The sequence below is a fragment of the Phocoena sinus genome, chromosome 9, assembly GCF_008692025.1.
Source record: "Phocoena sinus isolate mPhoSin1 chromosome 9, mPhoSin1.pri, whole genome shotgun sequence".
NCBI classification, from domain to species: Eukaryota; Metazoa; Chordata; class Mammalia; order Artiodactyla; family Phocoenidae; genus Phocoena; species Phocoena sinus.
In genome coordinates, this window is record NC_045771.1 from 59,925,484 (window position 1) to 59,947,909 (window position 22,426).

At 41.9% G+C, this 22,426-nt stretch overlaps 1 protein-coding gene across 2 annotated transcripts in view; it reads right to left on the minus strand.

The window, feature by feature from the left end:
* SLC25A13 (solute carrier family 25 member 13) overlaps positions 1-22,426 on the minus strand; it is a 204,986-nt gene that overhangs the window by 43,708 nt on the left and 138,852 nt on the right. For both annotated transcript variants that reach the window (XM_032642844.1, XM_032642845.1), the window contains exons 12-13: positions 11,856-11,908; positions 10,411-10,491 (exon numbers count right to left, since the gene is read on the minus strand). In XM_032642844.1, the coding sequence (XP_032498735.1) occupies positions 10,411-10,491; positions 11,856-11,908 (134 nt within the window). The remainder of the gene's footprint in view (positions 1-10,410; positions 10,492-11,855; positions 11,909-22,426) is intronic.

A 22,426-nucleotide genomic window follows, 5' to 3' on the forward strand; every position in this document is an offset into this window, starting at 1 on the left:
TGTTTTTTGAAGCCACTCTTTTAATGATTCCTTCATGATTCTGACATAACTTCACGTTAACCATTCGACAAAATCTTTTCTACTAAGACCATAAGCAATAATGAATAAGTTATACCAAGTGCCCCAAGTTGTTTATCTTCATCCTGTTCTTAAGGTTCTGCATATATTTGTGTGTTAGTTTATTTACCATTCTTAGAAATGAAGCCAAATAAAATAAATAGAAGCTTTTTAGCTCCTTTCCTAAGTGACCAATGAAAACATTACTTGTGAAACATCCTGGGTATGTACATATGTAGGCATGTTACAGCTATTCCCTAAGGTCCATCAATTCCTGTGCGCTGCTGCAATCCCTGGAGGCACTGTGTCTTCATTGCCCATCTGTAACGAAGGTAACAGCAACAGAGTGTATCAAATGACTACCCTACGTTTACTGCCCTCATCACCAACACCTTCTAGTCAAGCATTTATTCATTTCACAACTATTTTTAAGCCTCTCCCATGTGTCAGACACAGGCTAGATACAGAGCATAACAGTGAGACAGGGGTCCTGTCCTGCACATTTATAGATGTCTCAGTTCTGTCAACATTTACCCAAGGTCCCCAGGATACAATTAGCTTTCAGCACAGTTATAAAGGAAAAGCTCAAGTGGCAAAGCAGGACCACATTTGACAAAGACAACAGGTCATACATAATACCTGATATAGTCTCTAAGCCTTGCAGTCAGTAGAGCTGGAAGTCAGGGATAAAGCGTAAGTACAGGTTAAGAAAACTTATGATATGAGAATTGAAGAATTATGGGCAGTTTCTTTTGCTTTGTTTTCTACCCTAGCTTTAATATGGTTATTTTTTTCTTAATAATCACAATTATAACATACGTTGAAAGACAGAAAATGTTTATGATATGATCTTGACTAAAATATGTATGTTTGGGGACTTCCCTGATGGCACAGTGGTTAAGACTCCACGCTCCCAATGCAGGGGACCCGGGTTCGACCCCTGGACAGGGAACTAGACCCCACATGCATGCTGCAACTAAGAGTTTGCATGCCACAACTAAGGCGCCAGCAAGCTGCAACTAAGAAGCCCACAAACCGCAACTAAGGAACTCACGTGCTGCAACTAAGGAGCTGGTGAGCCATAACTAAGGAGCTGGTGAGCCACAACTAAGGAGCCCACGAGCCACAGCTAAGACCCGGTGCAACCAAATAAATAAATAAATATTAAATAAATAAATAAAATATGTATGTTTGGTACTATTTTCATTTGTAAAAATACAGAAATGAATGAAAAGTATTTCAAATTATGTAAAGCTTATGAAACAAGGATAATTTAATTCACTAGAATCTTGTTGGAAGTCATCCATTAAGCTATATATTACCATTGGGGGGAAAAAACCCCCTTACAATATGGTCTTACATTTTGGGGGTATGCAAAAAAATCTCCCAGAGATACTCCAAGTAATAATAACAAAATTTGAAAACAATGTAACTAACCATTAGCTTTTCATTAAACTACAAATAACTTATAATGATGTTATGCATTAAAAAAATAATAACCTTATTTCCATAGCATCATTATAACACATAATAAATCATGGCTACTTGACACGTTACACAGCAGCAACCTCACAGAAATTCAACTTAATGACTGAGCCTCATATCATTCTATATTTATTAAGTAGGATATGTGCACAGAGACTTTCACAGAGAAACTAAAATTCTGCCCTAAGAAAACTACACCATGAGGCCACATCTCCACAGAAAACCCTGGGAAGAGAAAGATCACAAAAGTACGACTTAAATCCACTTGAGGCACTCTGACTCACACACTCTGATTGCCAGAGCATATGTGTTCATTACATGAGGAAATTTTCTTCCTGGTTTGATATGACTGGGTTTGAAATCTCAAGTGATTTCAAGCTCAGACATAAGGAATAAGGCTTTGGGTATATTTTATAACAAAAGTACCTAAACTACTATTCACAGGATACTTACAGAATTCAAGCTAAAACCAAAATGGTACAAGAAGGGTTTCAACACATTTATAAATAGTTGAAACAAATGGATTTGTTAAGCAAAGTTATTAATATCTGGGTGGGTCATGACTACTGCTCTACAACCGGGCACACAAAGATGAGGATTGCCAATCAAATTTCCTCTCAAAAATTAAATGAAAAACAAAACAAAACTGGGCAATTAGCTAGGGCTGAGGATGAAAAGAAGCTGAAGATCATACTGTACGGTGACAGCCCAGTTGGCCAGTAAAAACATGACGGGAATTCTTGAGGAAGTGAACACCATGAGGACGAGAAGAAATGGATCAGCGAAGTAAAAAGATGCACAGAACACTGACAACACCAAATGCTGGCAAGGATGTGGAGCAACAGAACTCTCGTTCCTTGCTGGTAGGGATGCAAAATGGTACAGCCACTTTGGAAGACAGCTCGGAGGCTTCTTATAAAACTAAACATACTCTTACAGTAAGATCCAACAATTGCGCTCCTTGGTATCTACCCAAAGGAGCTGAAAACTTACGTCTTCAACAAAAACCTGGCACAAGGTTGTTTACAGCAGTTTTATTTACAAGTGCCAAAACTTGGAAGAAACCAAGATGTCCTTCAGTAGGTGAAAAGATGAACTGTGGTACACTCAAAGGAATACTACTGAGTGCTGAAAAGAAATGAGCTATGAAGCCATGAAAAGACATGGAGGAACCTTAAATGCACAATACTAAGTGAAAGGAGTCAATCTGCAAGGACTACAAAACTGTATGGTTCCAACCATAAGACATTCTGGAAAAAATAAAACCATGGAGACGGTACAAAGATCAAGTTGGTACAAAGATGGTTGCTAGGGGTGGGGCAGGGAGGCAGAGCACAGAGGATTTTCAGGGCAGTGAGAACACTCTGCAGGATATTATAATGATGGATATATGTCATACATTTGTCCAAGCCCGTAGAATGCATGACACCACGAATGGCCCCTAAGGTAAACTATGGACTTTGAATGACTAACGTGCCAATGTAGATTCATCAACTGTGAAAAATGTACCACTCTAGTGGGGGTGCTGGTAATGGGGAGGCTATGCACGTGTGGGGACAGGGGGTATACGGGAAATCTCTGTATCTTTCTCTCAAAATTGTGAATCTAAAACTGCTCTTAAGAAAGTAAAGTCTTAAAAAAATATGCAGAGAGATGCAAAGTCCCTGTGAGAGAGACCAAGAAGGCCCAGAGAAAATAGAGAAAGTTGCCAGTGCACAGAGCTGCCTCAATTCTCAAGCGCCTTTGACTTCATTTCATGTACACCCTTCAGGGAGACTTTCATTTAGTTATTGCTTTTCTTTAGTGAGTTTCTGCTCCCTTCAATCAAGAGCAATGTGGGACAGGAATGGGTTCCAGAATCAGCAACAGGTCCTTGGAGAAGACATGTGATTAACTATGAAATCTTCATAAAGTGCAGGGCAATGAGGATGTTCCCATCCTACAACACTGTTTACCGAACCCTCCAGTGGTAGTTTAAAGATTCTTGGCTACTCTTCTCATTGAGAGGTAGAGTCTAATTGCTCTCCTCTTGAATCCGGGCTGGGCTAAGTGGCTTGTTTGACGAGTAGAATGCAGAAGAAGTGCTATTGAAAGCTAGGTCATAAGAAGTTTTGCAGTTTCTGCCCAGGACTCTTAGGATGCCTGCTTCTGGGAAGCTTTCTCTTAGAATCAATCTGCCGAGGTTTGAAAACTTCAAGGTACATAATAGGGGAACGTGGTAGGTGCTCTGCAACACGGCCCCAGCTGCTCCCAGGCAACAGTGAGCATCACCGCCAGCCCACGTGTGAGCCGTCCTGGACATCTATTCCAGTGGAGCCTTCAGATGATTCCAGCCCCAGCTGCTGTCTGCCTATCACCACATGGAGAGCACAAAGGAGAACTGCCCAGGTGAACCCAGTCAGCCCACAGAACCAGGAGAGATCATAATAAATTGCTGTTTGAAGCCACTAAGTTGTACGATGACTTGTTATACAACAATAGATAACTAGAACACCTTTCCTCCTCAGTGATAGAGAAACACTGAAATCATTCCCATTAGGGAGAAGAGGAGGAGCGGGGACATTAAGGCAGGTAGGGAGCGTGTGTATTGGCAGTGGGGAGGGTTCCAATTTTAAATTTACTCAGTATTTGTCATGAGTTTAAATGGTAGGATTGAAGAAATGACTTTAGCGAAGAAACTCCAAGTTACATAAAACTTGGTTAAATAAATATGCCATTCCAACTATATTTATATAAAATCGTATAAATCCACACATCTGTAAGACATACTGTATGCCAGCCACATTACAGCATTTGAAAATAATATTCCCATGTACTGTTCTTTTCTTCCAAGCAAGGCACTAGTAAGAAAAAAATGCAAAGGCATCAGTATGGGAATCATTGGGTCTATGTTCCTGTAGCATTGGGTCAGAATGAAACATCCAAAAGCAAACATTCATCTTGCTTAGGGATACAGTCAGATGTCACAAAAAGTATAAAAAAAACAGGCATGAGAATAAAAAAAAACACCAATTTCAGGATAGTTTTATCTCTTGGGAGATGAGGGAGGAAAAAGCTATTGGGACAGGTAAACACAAGAGGGCCTCTGGTTGCATTTGTCAAGTTTGACATCTTAAGCTAAGTGGCAGGCACATGGGTGTCTGTGTCTTTTTGTTTTTCAAAAATCATAAAAATTAACTGCAATTGAACGTAATGCAAAAGGAAAACAAATGAGTTATAAAAACGTTCCTTAAGGGCTTCCCTGGTGGCGCAGTGGTTGAGAGTCCACCTGCCGATGCAGGGGACACGGGTTCGTGCCCCGGTCTGGGAAGATCCCACATGCCGCGGAGTGGCTGGGCCCATGAGCCATGGCCGCTGAGCCTGTGCATCCAGAGCCTGTGCTCCGCAATGGGAGAGGCCACAACAGTGAGAGGCCTGCGTACCACAAAAAACCAAAAAACAAAAATGTTCCTTAAAAATGGTATCTGATACATGGCTGTACAAACAAGCAAAAGCTACCATGTATATGAGAATCACCACAATAATGGGAACATAGGCCACAATATTAGGGTCACACTTACTTGCAGGGGAGAACAATTAAGATTGCTCTTCATGCCATGTTTTTCCATGGTGATATTCTCACCAATCCCTTTCAGAACCAGTGATGTGAGCATGTCAATTATTTTCCCCACTTAAAATGAATATAAGCTCCCATAAGCATTAGATATATTTACACATATACCCACACCCAAATGCATGTGTATGTATCTCGATGGAAAAATTACCAATGGCATTTTTCACAGAACTAGAACAAAAAATCTTAAAATTTGTATGGCGACACAAAGGACCCCAAACAGCCACAGCAATCTTGAGAAAGAAAAACGGAGCTGGAGGAATCAGGCTCCCAGACTTCAGATTAAACTACAAAGCTACAGTCATCAAAACAGTATGGTACTGGCATAGAAAAAGAAATATACATCAATGGAACAGGATTGAAAACTCAGAAATAAACCCAAGCACCTATGACCAATTAATCTATGACAAAGGCGGCAAGACTATACCATGGAAAAAAAAGACAGTCTCTTCAATAAATGTCTGGGAAAACTGGACAGCTACATGTAAAAACATGAAATCAGAACATTCTTTAATGCCATACACGAAAATAAACTCAATATGGATTTAAGACCTAAATTTAAGACCAGACACTATAAAACTCTTAGAGGAAAATGCAGGCAGAACACTCTCTGACATAAGTTGCAGCAATATCTTTTTTGACACATCTCCTAGAGTAATGGAAATAAAAACAAAAATAAACAAATGGGACCTAATGAAACTCAAAAGCTTTTGCACAGCAAAGGAAACCATAAACAAAATGAAAAGACAATCCACAGAATGGGTGAAAATATTTGCAAACAATGCAACTGACAAGGGATTAATCTCCAAAATTTACAAACAGCTCATGCGGCTCAATATCAAAAAAACAAACAACTCAATCAAAAAATGGGCAGAAGATCTAAACAGACATTTCTCCAGAGAAGACATACAGATGGCCAAGAGGCACAAAAAAAGATGCTCAACACTGCTAATTAGTAGAGAAATGCAAATCAAAACTATAATGAAATATCACCTCACACTAGTCAGAATGACCATCATCACAGAACCTACAGACAATAAATGCCAGAGAGAGCGTGGAGAAGAGGGAACCTTCCTACACTGTTGGTGGGAATGTAAATTGGTACAGCCACTATGGAGAACAGTATGGAGGTTCCTTAAAAAACTGAAAACAGAGCTACCACATGATGTAGCAATCCCACTCCTGGGCATATATCCGGAGAAAAACATGGTTCGAAAGGATACATGCACCACAATGTTCACTGCAGCGCTGTTTACAATAGCCAAGACATGGAAGCAACCTAAATGTCCATCAACAGATGAATGGATAAAGAAGATGTGGTACATACGTACAATGGAATATTACTCAGTCATTAAAAAGAATGAAATAATGCCATTTGCGGCAACATGGATGGACCTAGAGATAATCACACTAAGTGAAGTAAGTCAGAGAAAGACAAATATCATAGGATATCACTTATGTGTGGAATCTAAAAAAAAAAAAAAAAAGATACAAATGAACTTACTCACAAAACAGAAACAGACTCACAGACTTAGAGAAGGAGCTTATGGTTACCAGAGGGGAGGAACAGATTGGAAATTGGGGATTGACATGTACACACTACTATATTTACAATAGGTAACCAACAAGGACCTACTGTACAGCACAGGGGACTGTGCGTGATACTCTATAATACCCTAAATGGGAAAAGAATCTGAAAAAGAATAGACACATGTATATGTATAACTGAATCACTTTGCTGTATACCCGAAACTAACACAACATTGTTGATCAACTATACTCCAATATAAAATTAAAATAAAAAAGAAAGAAAAATACAGTGGATCCATTATCAAAGGACTATTGTTCAGGAAGCATGTTCACTTGTGTCTCCAAAAATTATTACGGAATACTATTAATTTTTATTGGTACACAAATAATTTTTACTAAATACAAGCTTTATAAGACAGAGGTTTATCCTTTTTTGACATATTTTTCCACCCACTGAATATCATTTCTTTTCTTTTCATTTCAATGTAGATTTTCATGCCAAATAAATTAATCATATTTATATCTTCCCTGAAACCAGTCGTGGCACCATTTGTATTTCCTTATTGGACAACCTTAAGATCAAAGGATCAAAAACTGAAGATCCCAGTGCCCCCAGGAGTTCAACCCTCTATTCCACTAGAGGCACAGAAGACTTACTTTGTAGAATTTAAGGACTGTAACCTACAGACCACATGGTATTACATATGTTATTTTTTCTTAAAGTAGCAGCAACACTGCAATCACAACAACGTACTCAGAGGTAACATGTCAGGTTTAAAGTCACTGGGAACCTAACTGGAGACGGGTAGTGGTGACAGGCCCTCTGTCCTCTGCCCCATTTACTGGGAGCCTCCACCGTTGCTGACAGTGACCACCCTAAGTCACATCTCCCTCCAGGGCTGAGCTCTTGTGCAGGGACACCTGAGGCTCCAGGTCTTTGTCAAAGACCTAAACTCCTACAACTTGTCAAAACTGTTGTCAAACAAGTTGTCAAAACTCCTAAAACTCCTAGTCTAATTCAGAAAGTAGAAAACCAACTTATGTAGAAAACACAAACCACAAGACACCTTTCAGAATGAGAGTTTATAAACCCCAGTCTTGGCACCTAGTGTAGCCTTGAGCTGTGCTGGATATATCACCACTGTTAAGTGTCAATCTACAAATTTTTAATAGTGCTCTAAACTAGTGCAAAAAGTAAGTGTAATGCTAGATTCATCCTTTTACATACACCAATGAAACAAGAGTATTTAACAAGAGTTTTTTAAGCTCTTCAGTCACAGATTTCATTATATCAAAAATTAATGAATGAGATCAATTTTATTCTTTCTCCTCCAACATTTTCCTTCAAATTTACTATCATTCTTGTTTTTCTAAAGAAAAAAAATAATAAAACAGGCCTTAGTTTAGCTAGGAGACGATTAAGGTTAGCAGACAAGGACCTCCTTGCATCTCTTCCCTGTTTTTGTAGAAAACAGATTATAAAATAAACAAAATATCCATCTTCAAAGAAATCAGCAGTTGAGGTTATAAGTGCAAAAGTTAGCCATATTCCTAATTCTCGGTGATAATAAAGTAAGGTGAGCTCCCCGGGGACTTAAAAGGCAATGCCTGGCAATGCTTGGGTGAACTAAGGGGAACTGCCCATGCAACAGTACCCTTTAAACCCTCTGTAGTCCTAACTGGACAGTGAGGCAGAGGTACTCACAAGGACTCTCTAAGGAGGTGTGTGACTGGCTCTGAACGACAGGGACAACAACTCTGCCAGAGCCTGCAGAGGAAGATGCTGCTACTGCTTTAAAAACACATGCTGAAATGGCACCAGCCATCCCACCACTCAGAGATCTAAAGGACCTGGACTGTTTGCCACCAAGAGAATTGCTTACCTGAAAAATAAACTCTTACTTCTCAAAGCAATGACTTGGGGGGAGGGCGGAGTAGGGGGGAGTCAAAAACAGGAGACTTGAAACACTGAGGACCACTGACTCCCCACCTTTGAGATGAAGGATGGCAAACCTCATTTCACAGATATTTTAAGTAGCTGTAAAGCCCCAGTGGCTCCAATTCTAAGCCTGTGTTTAGATCAGGTTTGAAAAGGGCTGCACCACTTTGCAATAACTAGGCACCGCGTCTGATGCCAATCGGTGCTTTGTGTTTGGAATGGGCGACCACATACGAGAAAACAAGACCACCTACAGCAGACGATACGTGCCACGACCAATCTCCTTGGCACCCAGGGCTGTGTGCAGGCAAAATGCTTTCATTAAAAAGAAAATAACCCTCAAGATTATTGCCAAAATCTTGAGTAGTATCACATAGTTAGTTTTCCATTTTAAATTCTTACAGAGATATGTAATCATGTCTTTTCAGAAAGTTTAAAACCTGACTTCTAAAAAGAAAACAAACCCACCTGACCTACTGAAATGCCCTACTCTCTTGGGACCCTTGTAATAGCTTCAAGGATGGACTTAGGTATAGCCCATGGTTATGCCTATTGAAAATTAGAAAATCTAGTTATTCAACTGGAAACTACAGTTCTTTTAAAGGACGAGTACTTACCGGCAAGAGCCATTTCTGCAACTCCTAATATTCTTCTGGATTATTATTGTGTGCCCTTTTTATTTAGGACATTAAAGGCTCCCTTTTTCCATCCTGAATGCTCCTAAAGTTACAGGACAAGGGGATCTTACCTGGCTGTCTCTGACAGGTCAGTGATCAAACAGAAAGTCAGGCTGTAGCCAAATTCCATCCATCTCTTAAGAATTACCAGGAGCTAGGACTCTGTAGCTCCTGCTACGTTCAGGGAACCCCATTCAATGTTAGGACAATAAGCCCTCTCCAGACAAAGGTTTAATATTCTCGGGTGTTTTCCCAACTTCTAAACTCAAGGACTTTTCAAGAAAAGATCATTTTATGAACACCATTTCCTGCACAGAACAAGTGAATTAAAAAAAAAAAAAGTGACCTCATCTTTTGTACAAGAAACACAGGTGTAGATGGAAAATATACCAATATTTATTGCCCTAGTGATCAAAGACCATTTATTTAACCAACCTTATCTTTAAATAGCACCAGTCTTTGTTTAAGAGTCTAACTAACGTAAGGTATTTACATTCACGTGAACAAACCTGTACATGAAATAAAACAAGACATGATGTTTTGCTGAGCTCAAGAACAAGATGCAGGTTGTTCATCCATATAAAGTAATACTCGTTCTAAGCATTTTTGACAATGCGGAGCGCACTCAGCCAGTCACCTCCCACATCCTTCTCCTGGAAGCACTGGGAAACTTGAAGAGTTGCTGGCATTTGTGAAGTAAAGCAAAGCAGAGAGCTATGGTTGCTGACTTCAAACTACAAATTTCAGTGCCTGACCCAGCAGAGGGTGCCATGAGGAAAGAATGTATGAAAAATAAACTCTGGAATAGGTTAGCAAAGATCTGTTCAAAGGTCAAACACTTCTGCCACAAATGGCTTCTCCTGCAGAACCAGCTGCTAGCAATGGCGAATTTAACAGGCATGACTTAACAGGCAGTAAGACCAGAGACGTTTACCCTTCCACCTCAGGAGTGGTCCGCCTGTCTAGGAGAAGCCGAGGTGCCCTAGTAGACTCTGCCCTTGAACGGGACCTGTGGTGAACAGAAGCCTTAGTCGACACTTGTGTAGCACGGTCGTGATATGTATGTGAAACAAGTCTTTTCAAGGTAGATATCCGCAAAAGGTACTTACACAGCCTCCAGCAAGAATTTCTGCTGCGAGTGGGACTGAGCCATCTTTGCGCGTAAATTTATCCCTCACAAAATCATTCACCTGGAAGAAAAATATTTATAGAAGCTGATGAAAAATATAGAGAAAGCCATTAAACACATATAAATATACAACTGTAAATAAATGTTACTTTTCTCTGTCACTGTATTGGAGTAATCATAAACTGAATAAATGAAGTATCTTAAGAGTTTGCTCTTAATAGCATATACATAGTTATTGAAAGGTAAAATATATAAATACGTATTCCTGATGATTCACGGAGAAAACAATTAAGAGAGGTGGCTTACAAGCTTAATTCAAATATGTCCTGCCATTACAGTAGCATAAAAAGAGAGACATATTAACAACAGAGACAAAATTAAAACATACATTTTATAACTTAAAAACTGTTTTATAGGATTTGATTAAAAAATCACTTTCAAGTCTTCCAACAAGATTTAATCTAAAACAGCATCATCGAGACAAATTTGGCTGAGCGGATCTCTTAGCTTAGTAGAAATTCAGTATTTAAAAAACTTCTCAAGGATTCTCAGAGAAGATCAAAAGCATTAGTTAATTAATTAAGTATAACATTCTCAAAATGGTATGTACTACAAGCAATTTTAAGGATCAGTCAAAAGATTAGCTGTCCCAAGGTCACATAATAAGATGGTAAAAGAAGAATTTCAGCACCAATGCTACACAGCCCAATCCAAAAGTGACGTTTAACTTTCTGGGACTTTATGACCTTTGGTGATGAAAATGCAATTATTTATCCATTGCACAAATACATACTGAATACTTACCACCTGTCAGACAGGAGTCAGGCACTGAAGAACCAATATGATGGAGGATCAACTTAAACTAGAACTCAGACCCCTAAACATGTCACTTCGGCAAATGTGTACGGAATACACCCCGAACACGAATTCTGTAAATAGCATGTGTACTTGAACAATATATTTTGGAGTCAGAAAAATCTGGTTTTGAATTCTAGTCTTCCTACTAATGACCTGTGCAAACACACGTAAATACTTAATCCCCGTGGGCCTCACTTTCCTGACTTGTAAACTGTGGGTCACACCTTGCTTGAGATTAAAACAGTATCAGATAATACATGGAAAGCACCTAAGATGGTAGGTACTGAAAGAAACTTAGCTGCTGTTGCTGCCGCTACTATAGTGATGAGGACGATGATGGTGGTGGTGGCAACCACCAAAAATCTTGCTCAAGTATATGATCACATTTTCAGATGTTCACTGTTAAATGGGGAATAATAAAAAGCTATGTGTGGTGAGCACCTCTATGTTCAAATCAGTTAGCGCCTCTGAGGGAACACAGACCTGCCGTTTCACATAAGAATCTCTGCTAGATTCCTGAGTGTGTGCGAACTCCCTTCATCTGAAGCATCAAATCAAAAGACTTACTGTAAGTTTTATGGCCTTCTCTGGGGCGACTCCCAATAACTGTGGCAACAGACCTGAAAAGCAACAAGAAGTAGAAGCATATTAAATAAATTAGCATTAACTAAACACATCAACAGCTCTAAAGAGGGGGATCACAATGTCAAAACTGGGGCAATCTTTGTTGCTGCTTTCTGTTCTTACTTTGAACGACAATACTTGAAATGGAATGTTTAGGTACTAATGTCTAAGAGCAACATCAGGCCTGAGTAAATTCCCCCTCACGTTCTGGATCGTTTGCACATTGGGTAAATCAACAGTATTAGTGATACAGGAAATCTCATTATTCCACAGATTTGCTTTTTTCCCTCCCACCTCTTCAATCAGTGGACTTCAGTGAAAATACTCTTTTTCTCTAACGCCTTTCTCAGCTCCTCCCACCCCCCCACAACACACTGCCCACGGTTCAGCCACTCATACATTTAGCAACTATGACTCTGTGACAAGCTCAAGACAAACGAGGCTCCCTCTGACTGGTCTCAGATGGAAGGAAGGGAGAGGCCTTGCTGAAAAAGTTGGGGAAACATGCACTGCATTTCAGGAAGGGGAACAGACGGGGCAAAGACAGCAGAGTGGGAACAAGCCTGGTGTGCTCAAAAATGAGGGAGAGTGTCAGTACATCACCTCGCAGGAGGCAGGCACAGGGAGAGGCACAGGTGGGGCCTGATGCCACGCTGCAGACCAGAACCCCGAAGCCCAATATACTCCAAGTTAGGTAAGAAGGGTTTCCATTAGGAGGAGAGTGATGTGCTACTTCATATTTTTAAAAGACCACTCTGGATGTAGCACAGAAAACAGGGTACAGTGATGGGTGTGTGTGTGTGTGCGTGTGGTGTGTGTGTGTGGGTGTGTGTGTATGTGTGTGTGGGGGTCGGTGTAACTGGCTCTGACTGCTAGAGCTCAGTTTTTAGCACTAACACCTGGTACAGATGAAGACGGCCGAGCTCAGTTTTGGACACGATAGGTGGAGTGGAAATTAAGAATCAGGGCACAGGAGGAGGTGTGGTCTTTGACAGGAAAGGGCCACTTCTAGGAAAGGCAGTTATGACAGTAGTGGACCTACATATTTGAACTAAAAAAAAAAGTGACCTTTTTCGTCTGTTCTAAGAAAATCAAATCAAAGACAGATGCCTTTCCTTGGAAACACTCAGTAAGCTAACGCCAAGGATCAGAATATACTGTCGCCGTGTCATGCTGCTGTCCTTGGGAGGGTCTTCATGGTGTTATCCGTCACCAGTAAGTACACTTTCCTAATTCGCTATATTAAAAGGTCCGCCCTCAGCCTCTTTGGAGAGACCAGCTCTGCCCACATCATCTTCTTTTTTTTTTTTTTTTGCGGTACGTGGGCCTCTCACTGTTGTGGCCTCTCCCGTTGCGGAGCACAGGCTCCGGACGCGCAGGCTCAGCGGCCATGGTTCACGGGCCCAGCCGCTCCGTGGCATGTGGGATCTTCCCGGACGGGGGCACGAACCCGTGTCCCCTGCATCAGTGGACTCTCAACCACTGCACCACCAGGGAAGCCCCACGGCATCTTCTTAAAGAAACAGCCTACAGCCAAAAGTCACTAGCTCGAGGGATGTGTGCATCCAGCTTGCAGATGTGTTTTGCTGAGTAGCACAGGTTTTAAACATAATTTGAGATTATATAGATAGATAGATAGATGGCTGAATGGATGACTAGATTGATCAATTGATTGATTAATGGATCTGACAGCTCTGGGCCTCCTTCTGACATCACAGCAATCTATCTCCAGTTGGGCGAGGCCCTGCCCTTTAGACAGGACCCAAGCATCAATTCAGCAAGGTCCCCGCCACGCCCTAATGCCAGCACGGCAATAAGGACAAGTGCCAATTATCGCTCATCATTTCTTGCTCTGTTGATATCCTCACAATAGAGAAATATCTCTCCGGGCTTATGACTTTACAAAAAGGGAGAAACTAAATAGACCAAGACAGCTTCACGTTTTAGGCAGAATTGGAGAAAGCTCATTTCATTGTAAAACTAAATGATAAGGATGCTGATTCTAATCAAAATTTCCTCTAAAAACAGCCAACATATTGTTTATTATGTGTCAGGCACCATTTAAAGCACTTTACTAACTCATTTAATCCTTAAAACCACCCTGTAGAGTGGAAACTGAGGCATATAGAGATTAAGTAATTTGTTCTCAGTTACCCAGATGACAAATAGTGAGACTGCGATTCAAATTTAAGCCATCCTCCTCAAGAGTCTATGCCTTTAGACAACACCCAATTCTGTCCTCTGCCTGACAGGCAAATGTGTATTTGCCTTTCACAACCAGCCTCATTTGTTCACTGATATAACTAAGCTGCCTGGATCCTATAAACAGTTGGGTTTGCAACGTCTTCTCTAGGCAGCCATATTTTGAGCCTATTTCATCCCCAAGGGCAAGACACCTAAAAGATGTACAGCCAATGAGTTCAGCAACCTGGGCCCTGTGACCTGGCACCAAGAGTAGAGCTACCCAGTCAGGACCCTTCTCCCAGGAGCGTGACAGAGTTCTCAAAGGTGATGAGTCAGTCAGCACAAAGGCACAAACTGAGAAGGTGCCAGATGGAGTGGGGAAAGTGGCCAGTTGAAGACATGTGTGTGTGACGCCACAAGGAAGTAGCAACTATGATACGAAAAGGAAGAAGACTGGCAGGAGAAAATGTGTAGCAAATAGAATGGAGACACCAGAGAGAGAGAAAACACACAGCCCGTGAAAGGTGCACAGGTGGGAGGGACGGCCTTGACCATCTTCCGGTCCCACGGAGGCCAGATTCCAGTGAAACTCCTGCCCTGGGATCCCTATGAGATCTCAGATTTCCTTCTCTCTCGTGTGAACTCTTACCAAAAGTTCCCATATGCTTCTGCTAGCTTGAGTACGGGCTATACTCTTTTTCTTTTTTTTTTTTTTATTGTGGTACGCAGACCTCTCCCTGCTGTGGCCTCTCCCGTTGCGGAGCACAGGCTCCGGACGCGCAGGCTCAGCGGCCATGGCTCACGGGCCCAGCCGCTCCGCGGCATGTGGGATCTTCCCGAATGGGGACACAAACTCGTGTCCCCTGCATCGGCAGGCGGACTCTCAACCACTGCGCCACCAGGGAAGCCCGGGGGCTATACTCTTTTTAATCTAAATGAACCGAAATAGCACAGAAAATGTGAATATGGAACCATCTGGGCAAAGCAAACGTTCTTATTCAAAGTAAGAATTCTCTCCTCCTAAACTATGCTCACTTATTAATCCTTTGCTTATACCATGAGATAACATCTATGAGGAGAAAGGTTTTATTATTACTTTATGAAAGTACAACATTAATTTCTACCAGTAAAATTCAGGGATAAGCTGGTTAAACTACATCTTAACATTTACAATTTCCATTCTACTCTCTGCATTCAGGTCAAGTACCAAAATGTTTAGTTAAATATTTACTTGCTAGATGTATTACTCTCATCATTAAATTGTAGACCAAGACATGGATGGGTTGATAGCACTGTGATTTAAATGATGATCTCTTGTCTCTTTAACTACCCTGTGATGGTGTTTTTAAATGACTAATAAAAAACAGCCCACAGAGCCAAGTGACTAGAGCGTTAGATGCAATCACTTCAGCCAGCCTTTTAAGCTATCGAGTTTTGTATTTCTCACTATAAATTTAGTAATGCACTGTGAACAGCAGAGAGCAAAACAAAACAATAGAGAAAACCCTGCTTTTAAGACTATATATAGGGCAGCAAATATTTATTTGCTCAGCAAACATTTACCAAATGCTTTCTGTGCCTGGTACTGGAAGAAACTGGGATGAACATAGTAAGGTCTGTGGCATCCCCTGGAGCCGGTGTCAGTTTAGAAGAAAAGGGAGCCCTAGGTGTCTCTGTGTGCCAGAAAGGAGACACACCACCTAAAAACAGAGTGCTGAGTATCACAGCCCCGGGGCACCAAAGTACTATGGGAACACAGTGGAGAGAACCAGTTATTCTGCCTGCAGGAGGGAGAAAAGCATCAAAGAAGAGGAGATACTTAACTTGATTCTTTAAGGATAAGCAGAGGTTCACTGGAGAAGAGAGACATGAGTAGAACAGAGGGCAAGGTGATCCAGGCAGAGGGAACAGAGCGTGAAAAGGCACCAAAATTTCTCAAGACCGTGGCACAGTCAGGGTGAGGGCGAGGTCACTGGAGGCTGTGGTGAGATCACTGACATTGTAATAAACAATGGTAGCAGCGATAAGGACTACAGCCAGTACATGCCAGGCACTTCTCTATGCGCTTTATGTGAATCAACACATTTAATCTACACCACAAGTAGTCAATAACAATAACTCAGCACACGTTATTTTTATCCCATCAACAGATGAGGAACTGAGGCAGACTTCTCGGAGCCCACCCAAGGTTGCTCAGCTGTTAGGTGGGGCAGTGGGGTTCAACCCTAGGTGGTCTGGCTCTAAGGGGGTGCTCCTGGCCGGTATACTGCACTGCTTCTCCTCAGGCCACACTAAGGGGGCTGGAAAAAATTCTGTAGACACATGGGGTGGCTTTTAAAGAGTCAAGTTCAAAAAGTAAAAAGTTCTGGAGGCAGGTGAAGGACAGATGGTAAGGGCAGAGACCCAAGGCACGAAGAGTAATTAGGAGGTTAAAGTAATTTAATCTAAGGCCCTGAGCTCCACTGTATTAAATGAGTAACTCCAACCCAGTAAGAACAAAACCAAAGTACAAATCCATTCCTAAGACCTGGGCCAGATGCTGGCACTCAGTGAGGTACTGGCTAAGTACCATTCTTGTGGTGACAACCCTGGCAAACTAGGGAACAAAGGGTAGCTGTGGATGACAATCTGAGAGCCAGGAGAGATGTGGAACTTGACGCCATTAGCTGTGGGCAAATGCCCGCTGGGAGGGGAGGGGAGGGGCCCTGACCTGCAGGACAAGGAAAGTCAGAGAGGTGGGAATTTCAATAAACCTCCCGGTTCCTTGACCTCAGAGGGAGGAAGGGTAGTGTGGCTCGGTAATGCCTTAAAACAGCCAGTCTGGTGCAGGCACTTCAACGCCATCACATTGGAGTTTAAAGCACATGTATGTTTGACGTCTGGGTAACTCAGCAGAAAAATTAGGCTTCTAATACAAGATGTTTCTGTTGGATTCTGGAAATCCATTTTAACCATTAGAAACAGAGAATGGATGTGTGCGTTGTTTCTAACTTGTCAAAACAGCAGTCTGTTTTCCAACTGCCTCAAATGAAATTCATTAGTGTGGTTAGTTTTCTAATCTTCTCATTTTAGTTCAGCTCCATCAGCACATATGGCAATGCTTCCTTGGCAAACTTCACCAGAAGGCTGCTAATGCGAGAAAAGATTTACAGGGTACAATATTAATACAGTATTTTGTCTTGAGATTTCATGGGGTTGAGATATAAATCACACTATCCCCTCTGATTCCCAACCTTCATGCAACCCAATGAGAAAGAACTGAGCTGGAGGTGTGGGAGCTAAGCCCATACCACGAACCTCCACTGTAGGCTTCACACAGAACCCCCAAGAGGAAGTTCCCGAGAGCAGTGTGCCGATCAGAGGGCTACTAAGTTTTTAGAAATATAATTCTAGAATCTCAGAGTTAGAAGGGACTACGAAAGAAACTCATTAATAATGCTGACCTAATTAAAGCTATTTGTTGCCAGTGGCTCGGCAGCAAAATGAATGGCTTGGAGCACGGGCCACGGAGGTAGACAGACCTGGGCGGGAATCCTAGGTCTGCACCTCTTTTGTGCTGAGTGATCTTGGGGACATTATTCTTTGAACTCTAAGTTCCTCATTAGTAAACCAAGGATGCCAATTACGACTCATCGGTTTATTATGATAATGATATCAGTAAAGGTATACAAGGAGCCAGACACTGTTCACGACCTATATTATGTATTCAAAAAAGGTGATGAAAGTTTCTTTCTACCTATTTGTTCAAGGCATACTCTTGATTATCCTCTTGCTTACAACAGGCAATTCATCCTGAATAATGCTCACAGCCCGGAATTAGGTGACTATGGCAGTACAGGAACTAGGGAAGTAGGTTAGGAGTACAATGCTGTTTGCCATGGCATTATGCCCATCCTTAGAAGAGCTGTCGCCAAGCAGCGAGGGCACACGCGGCCTGACAGTGTCTAGCAGCACCACTTACTTTAGGCAAAGATAAGGAAGCAGTACAGACATAACACCACACCTTCAACTATGTTTTCAAGCTAAAATAAAATGTTTCAGTTAAGAACTAAACCAGTTCTCAACCTCCGATGATAAGCAACTTTTTACCATGTAATTTCTCCTGAGGAGTAGAAGAGCCGGGCGATTTAAGAGCATGGAGTCTGGAGCCAGGCTGCTGGGTTTGAATTTTGACTGTTATTCAGTAGCTGTGTAATTGTGGTTAAGTGACCCAACCTCTCTGTACCTTAGTTTCCACATCTGTAAAATAGGGATAAACACAGTACCATGTGCATGGGGTAGTTTCGAAGATGAAACAAGTTAATATACACAAAACCCTCAGAAGAGTGCCAAGCACATAGTAAGTACTACAGAGGTATCTTTTTGCTGTTCTTCACCTTCATCAGCATCACTATCCTCCCCTTCTTCCATGGAAACTGGGCTCTAGAGAGGCTAAGCAGCTTCTCCCAAGTCCCTCACTATTTGGTGACCGTGCTGTGGCACTGAGTTGAATTCGGGTCCGTGATGCCTCCCAAAGCAGGGCTCTTTGGCCCTGGAGTGCTCAGCTTTTCCCTGTGCACTCTAGTGGATTTATGGCGCCAGCAAAGGCATTTCTTTCCAGCCCAGAATGTTCTGAAACTTTTCTCTGGGTGCCGGCTCACGCTGGGCTAGCAGGCTGCAGGGCTGGGCCCTTTCACACAGTAAGAGGAGGGCGGCTATGTGGTGGGCACGCACATCTGCCTCCACGTCTCTCTCTCCAGAGAATATGAGGCTCTCGCAGGAGAAGGCACTGACCTGCAGAGCTAAGCTGCAGACTATAACCTGGTGGACAAGTGGGAGTCAGGGCTCAACTGGGGAACGAGGCTCAGAGAAAGCAGCGGGTCAGAAGCCGGGCTGAGGGTCCACGAACAACTGTAACCGCCATGCGGCAGCTGTCCCAACAGACCACAATGGACAAGACACGGAGGGGCACAGATGATGTCGGGCCACAGCAAGGGAGAAACCCATCATTCAAGCAGCATTTCTGTCTCAGGTCAGACAGAAAACAAGTTCAAGAGTGGCCAGCCTAGCCCTGAGAAAGGTAGCTTAAAGCACGTAAGACAGCGTCCAAGGCGTCCAGGGCAGAGACAGGCAGTAGAGCTTGGTAGGGGATATTAATGCATAAAATACTCCTATTGCTGTAGCTGAAACCACATCTAGCACTTTTCTATGTTATCTAGTTTCAACCCAGAGGCGACCCCTCCGATGTTAAATTCTTAGCCTCCTGACCTCACTACGGAGGCCCCTACACTTGTCCCCATCTTCCCAGAGAGCCCTCCTTGCTTTCAACATCAGATTAACCTTTATTCTGGAGCTATCAGCACTCTGTGTGCCCTGCCTCACAGCTTTTCTTCCTGCTCCTATTTCCATGGCCTTCTCTCTTCACTTGTTCAAGATTTCTTCTCCCACCACCCCACCTCCCCGCCCCTCCCCTCCCCTGTGTCTGTCTGCTTTTGACTCACACAGCCCCCAGGCATGAGGCACGCCCCTCCTCTCCCAACTACACTATCCCCTTTCATGGCCCTTGTTACTATCCAGTTTTCCACCAGCTCTCAGGATATCACTCCAAGCTGAGTGTACAGTGGAGCTGGGGGCATGGCAGATATTAAGATTTAAATGCTTGTTTATCTGGGTTAAATATTTTTGCTCAAAATGTCAAGAACCATCTATTATTTTACCTATGGCTCAGGAGATGCCTTTGGGAGACCGACTGTTAAAGCATGACGGAATGATACTGTTATGGTCTAGAAAAACCTTGGTTCCTGTGACTCCTCTATTTGGAGGATTTCTAGAAGTGAAGGTCATTGGGAAGAAGAATCACACCCTCTCCTCCTTCAGGTTTTCACTCTAGTATATGGCAACTTCTGGGGTCTTGGTTATCTTCTCTTCTATCTAAATTTCCTTGCTGCTGAGATTTAATCTATTTCCCTTGTCTCAGTCTCAGCACTGGCCGTAGCTGGTAATAAATTATCATTCTTGAGGCCTAGAACTAATTCGTTCACTAATTAATCTTCTCTTCTCCAGGTTATGTCTAGTTCCATCTTTCCCAATTTTCTAAGCTCATCATTGTCCTCATCCAGCCCTCTCAAGCCTCTGACGATACTCCCACCCACTTTAGTTCCAAGTCTGTGTCACCCTAGTCTCCCCTTTTAATGCTTTGTGCTCACGGTAGATTTCTGGAGATGTGATTACCCAGCTCAGGAACCGTCCAAGTCTTTTGCTCATTTTCACTTGATTTCCTATAACCAAATATCTGCTTTTTGATCTACTCACAACTTAACACCCTAAATGAAAATGTGCAGAAATTGGCCAGGAAAATAAGACCTAAACCAAACCATTCTGCACTCATGAGAAGCTTTGGTGGATATGAATGGACACCATGACTCAGTGCAGTGTACAGATTCACTGTGGTTTGTGCCAAGATGAATGGCTTCCTTAGTTATGCAAAATAGACTTGTACAACCTCCAATTGCTTTATTTTGGTGATAGAATTTTTAAACTTATTTTTATCTACAAGAATTAAGCAAGAAGGAATCTCACTGTGGATCCACATAATTTGGATACTGCCTTCTACAGAACCATTAACCACCCAAGAGACACGGCTTAAACTAGCTATCTGACAAAACTTCCTGAGATATCACCACAATATCCTCTAGATGTCACCTTGAGAACATTCCAGGATGGAAGACGACTGCTTTTGCATCACGCAGACAACCTGAAATAGACACATTTAAAACTCTGCAAGCCTGGTCAATAGGCTGATTAAAAAAAAAAAAATTATTATTATTATTTTTTTGCCAACTGCCTCAAAGACTAAGTAGTACTCCAAATTAAGTTTAATTCACAAAGTGATCTAATTTCCCTTTCTGGCAGATTTTCTTTTTTTTTTTTCCCATGAACAGAAATAAAAACTAAAACCTTCCTTTAGGAAGTATTTCTCCTGAATCCATCTTTCTCCCCGTGGTCCTCCCTCCCCATAACATTTTCCAATTTCTAAGGGTACTCATCTCATTACCTGAAGCATCTGAGAGAGGAGAGTGTAGCAAAAATTTAGAGGCAGAAATTAGTTATTCCTGGAACATTAAGAGCATTTAATTACGGATGATTACCCAATCAATTGTTTCTCTTTGATATGCCAAGTCTACAGCTAGCCAATAACTGACTTGTTTGGTCATGTAGTTCATTCAAACCAAATGAGCTGTCAGGTAATTCATTAAGGATTTTAAACACCTGAGTGCATTAAATCAATCTGGAGACTGGGAAGGAAATAGAGGAAGACTTTTACAAGTGACTTCAGGGAGATCTGGATTTTCTTGGGTGTTATTTCCTGTGATACAGATAGACTTAGCCTAAAGGGTCTGAATTTCAAAAATTACAGAAAAACCTAGGAAAATCAATAATTTTCTTGTAAAGAAAGTAGTCTGCATTACAGAGAAGGGTTGCAGAGTCAGTCTCATAGGATTTCTAAGGGGATCACTTCTAACAACCAAACCTACCCCCCAAAGATAAGAGGCTCTGAGAGACAAAGAAGCAGGGAGCTGCACGGAAACATGGAGAGAAGACCTCACCAACTCACAACACTAAAATTCCTAGGACTCAGCATCAACTGAAGACAGTGCTAAAAATCCCCACAGCTGTTGTCACCTTTTGATGACGGGGCCGTGATTCAAATGTGGTCCCTGCTTATGATGGGATAACTTCCAGGACTGCGCACAGATGCTGGCAACTGCCAGAGAAAGGACAGAGGAAAACAACTCGCGCCGAATGAGTTCTTCAAAAAGAGCCTTCGCTCTCGGAGCTCCACAGGGAACTATTTCTAAATACAAAACCGCTTCCTTTAGAGTTCCGTATTCTTGTAAGAAAGAAAAAAAAAGAGAGGGAGAGCGATGCTACATTAACCTTGTAATAAGGATGCATGCTGCAAGCACCTTCTTTCAGGGCCAACTGCCAACTTTTCCTCCAAATATACATAAAGATAGCTTTACAACAGGGGAGAGAACTTACTTATGCAACATTCCCAAATTATACTCTTCGGGAAATATTAGCAATTATGTATGTCTTGATGCAGAAAAATTACATGTTAAGCAAAATTCCATAATAGGAAAAAATAGGCTCAATATTTTGAAACATGTTTATAAATTAGAGATGTACTCTGTCACCTTCTCAAGTATTGCTAGGTGGAGTGTGAACAGCCGCAATTCTAAATTCTCAGAATTAAAATTTAACTGTTTTCCCCTGGAATATTAAAATTTTAAACAAAATTACATTTAATAAGAAATTTATCGTCAAAGAATCACATGTTGGGTGTTTTA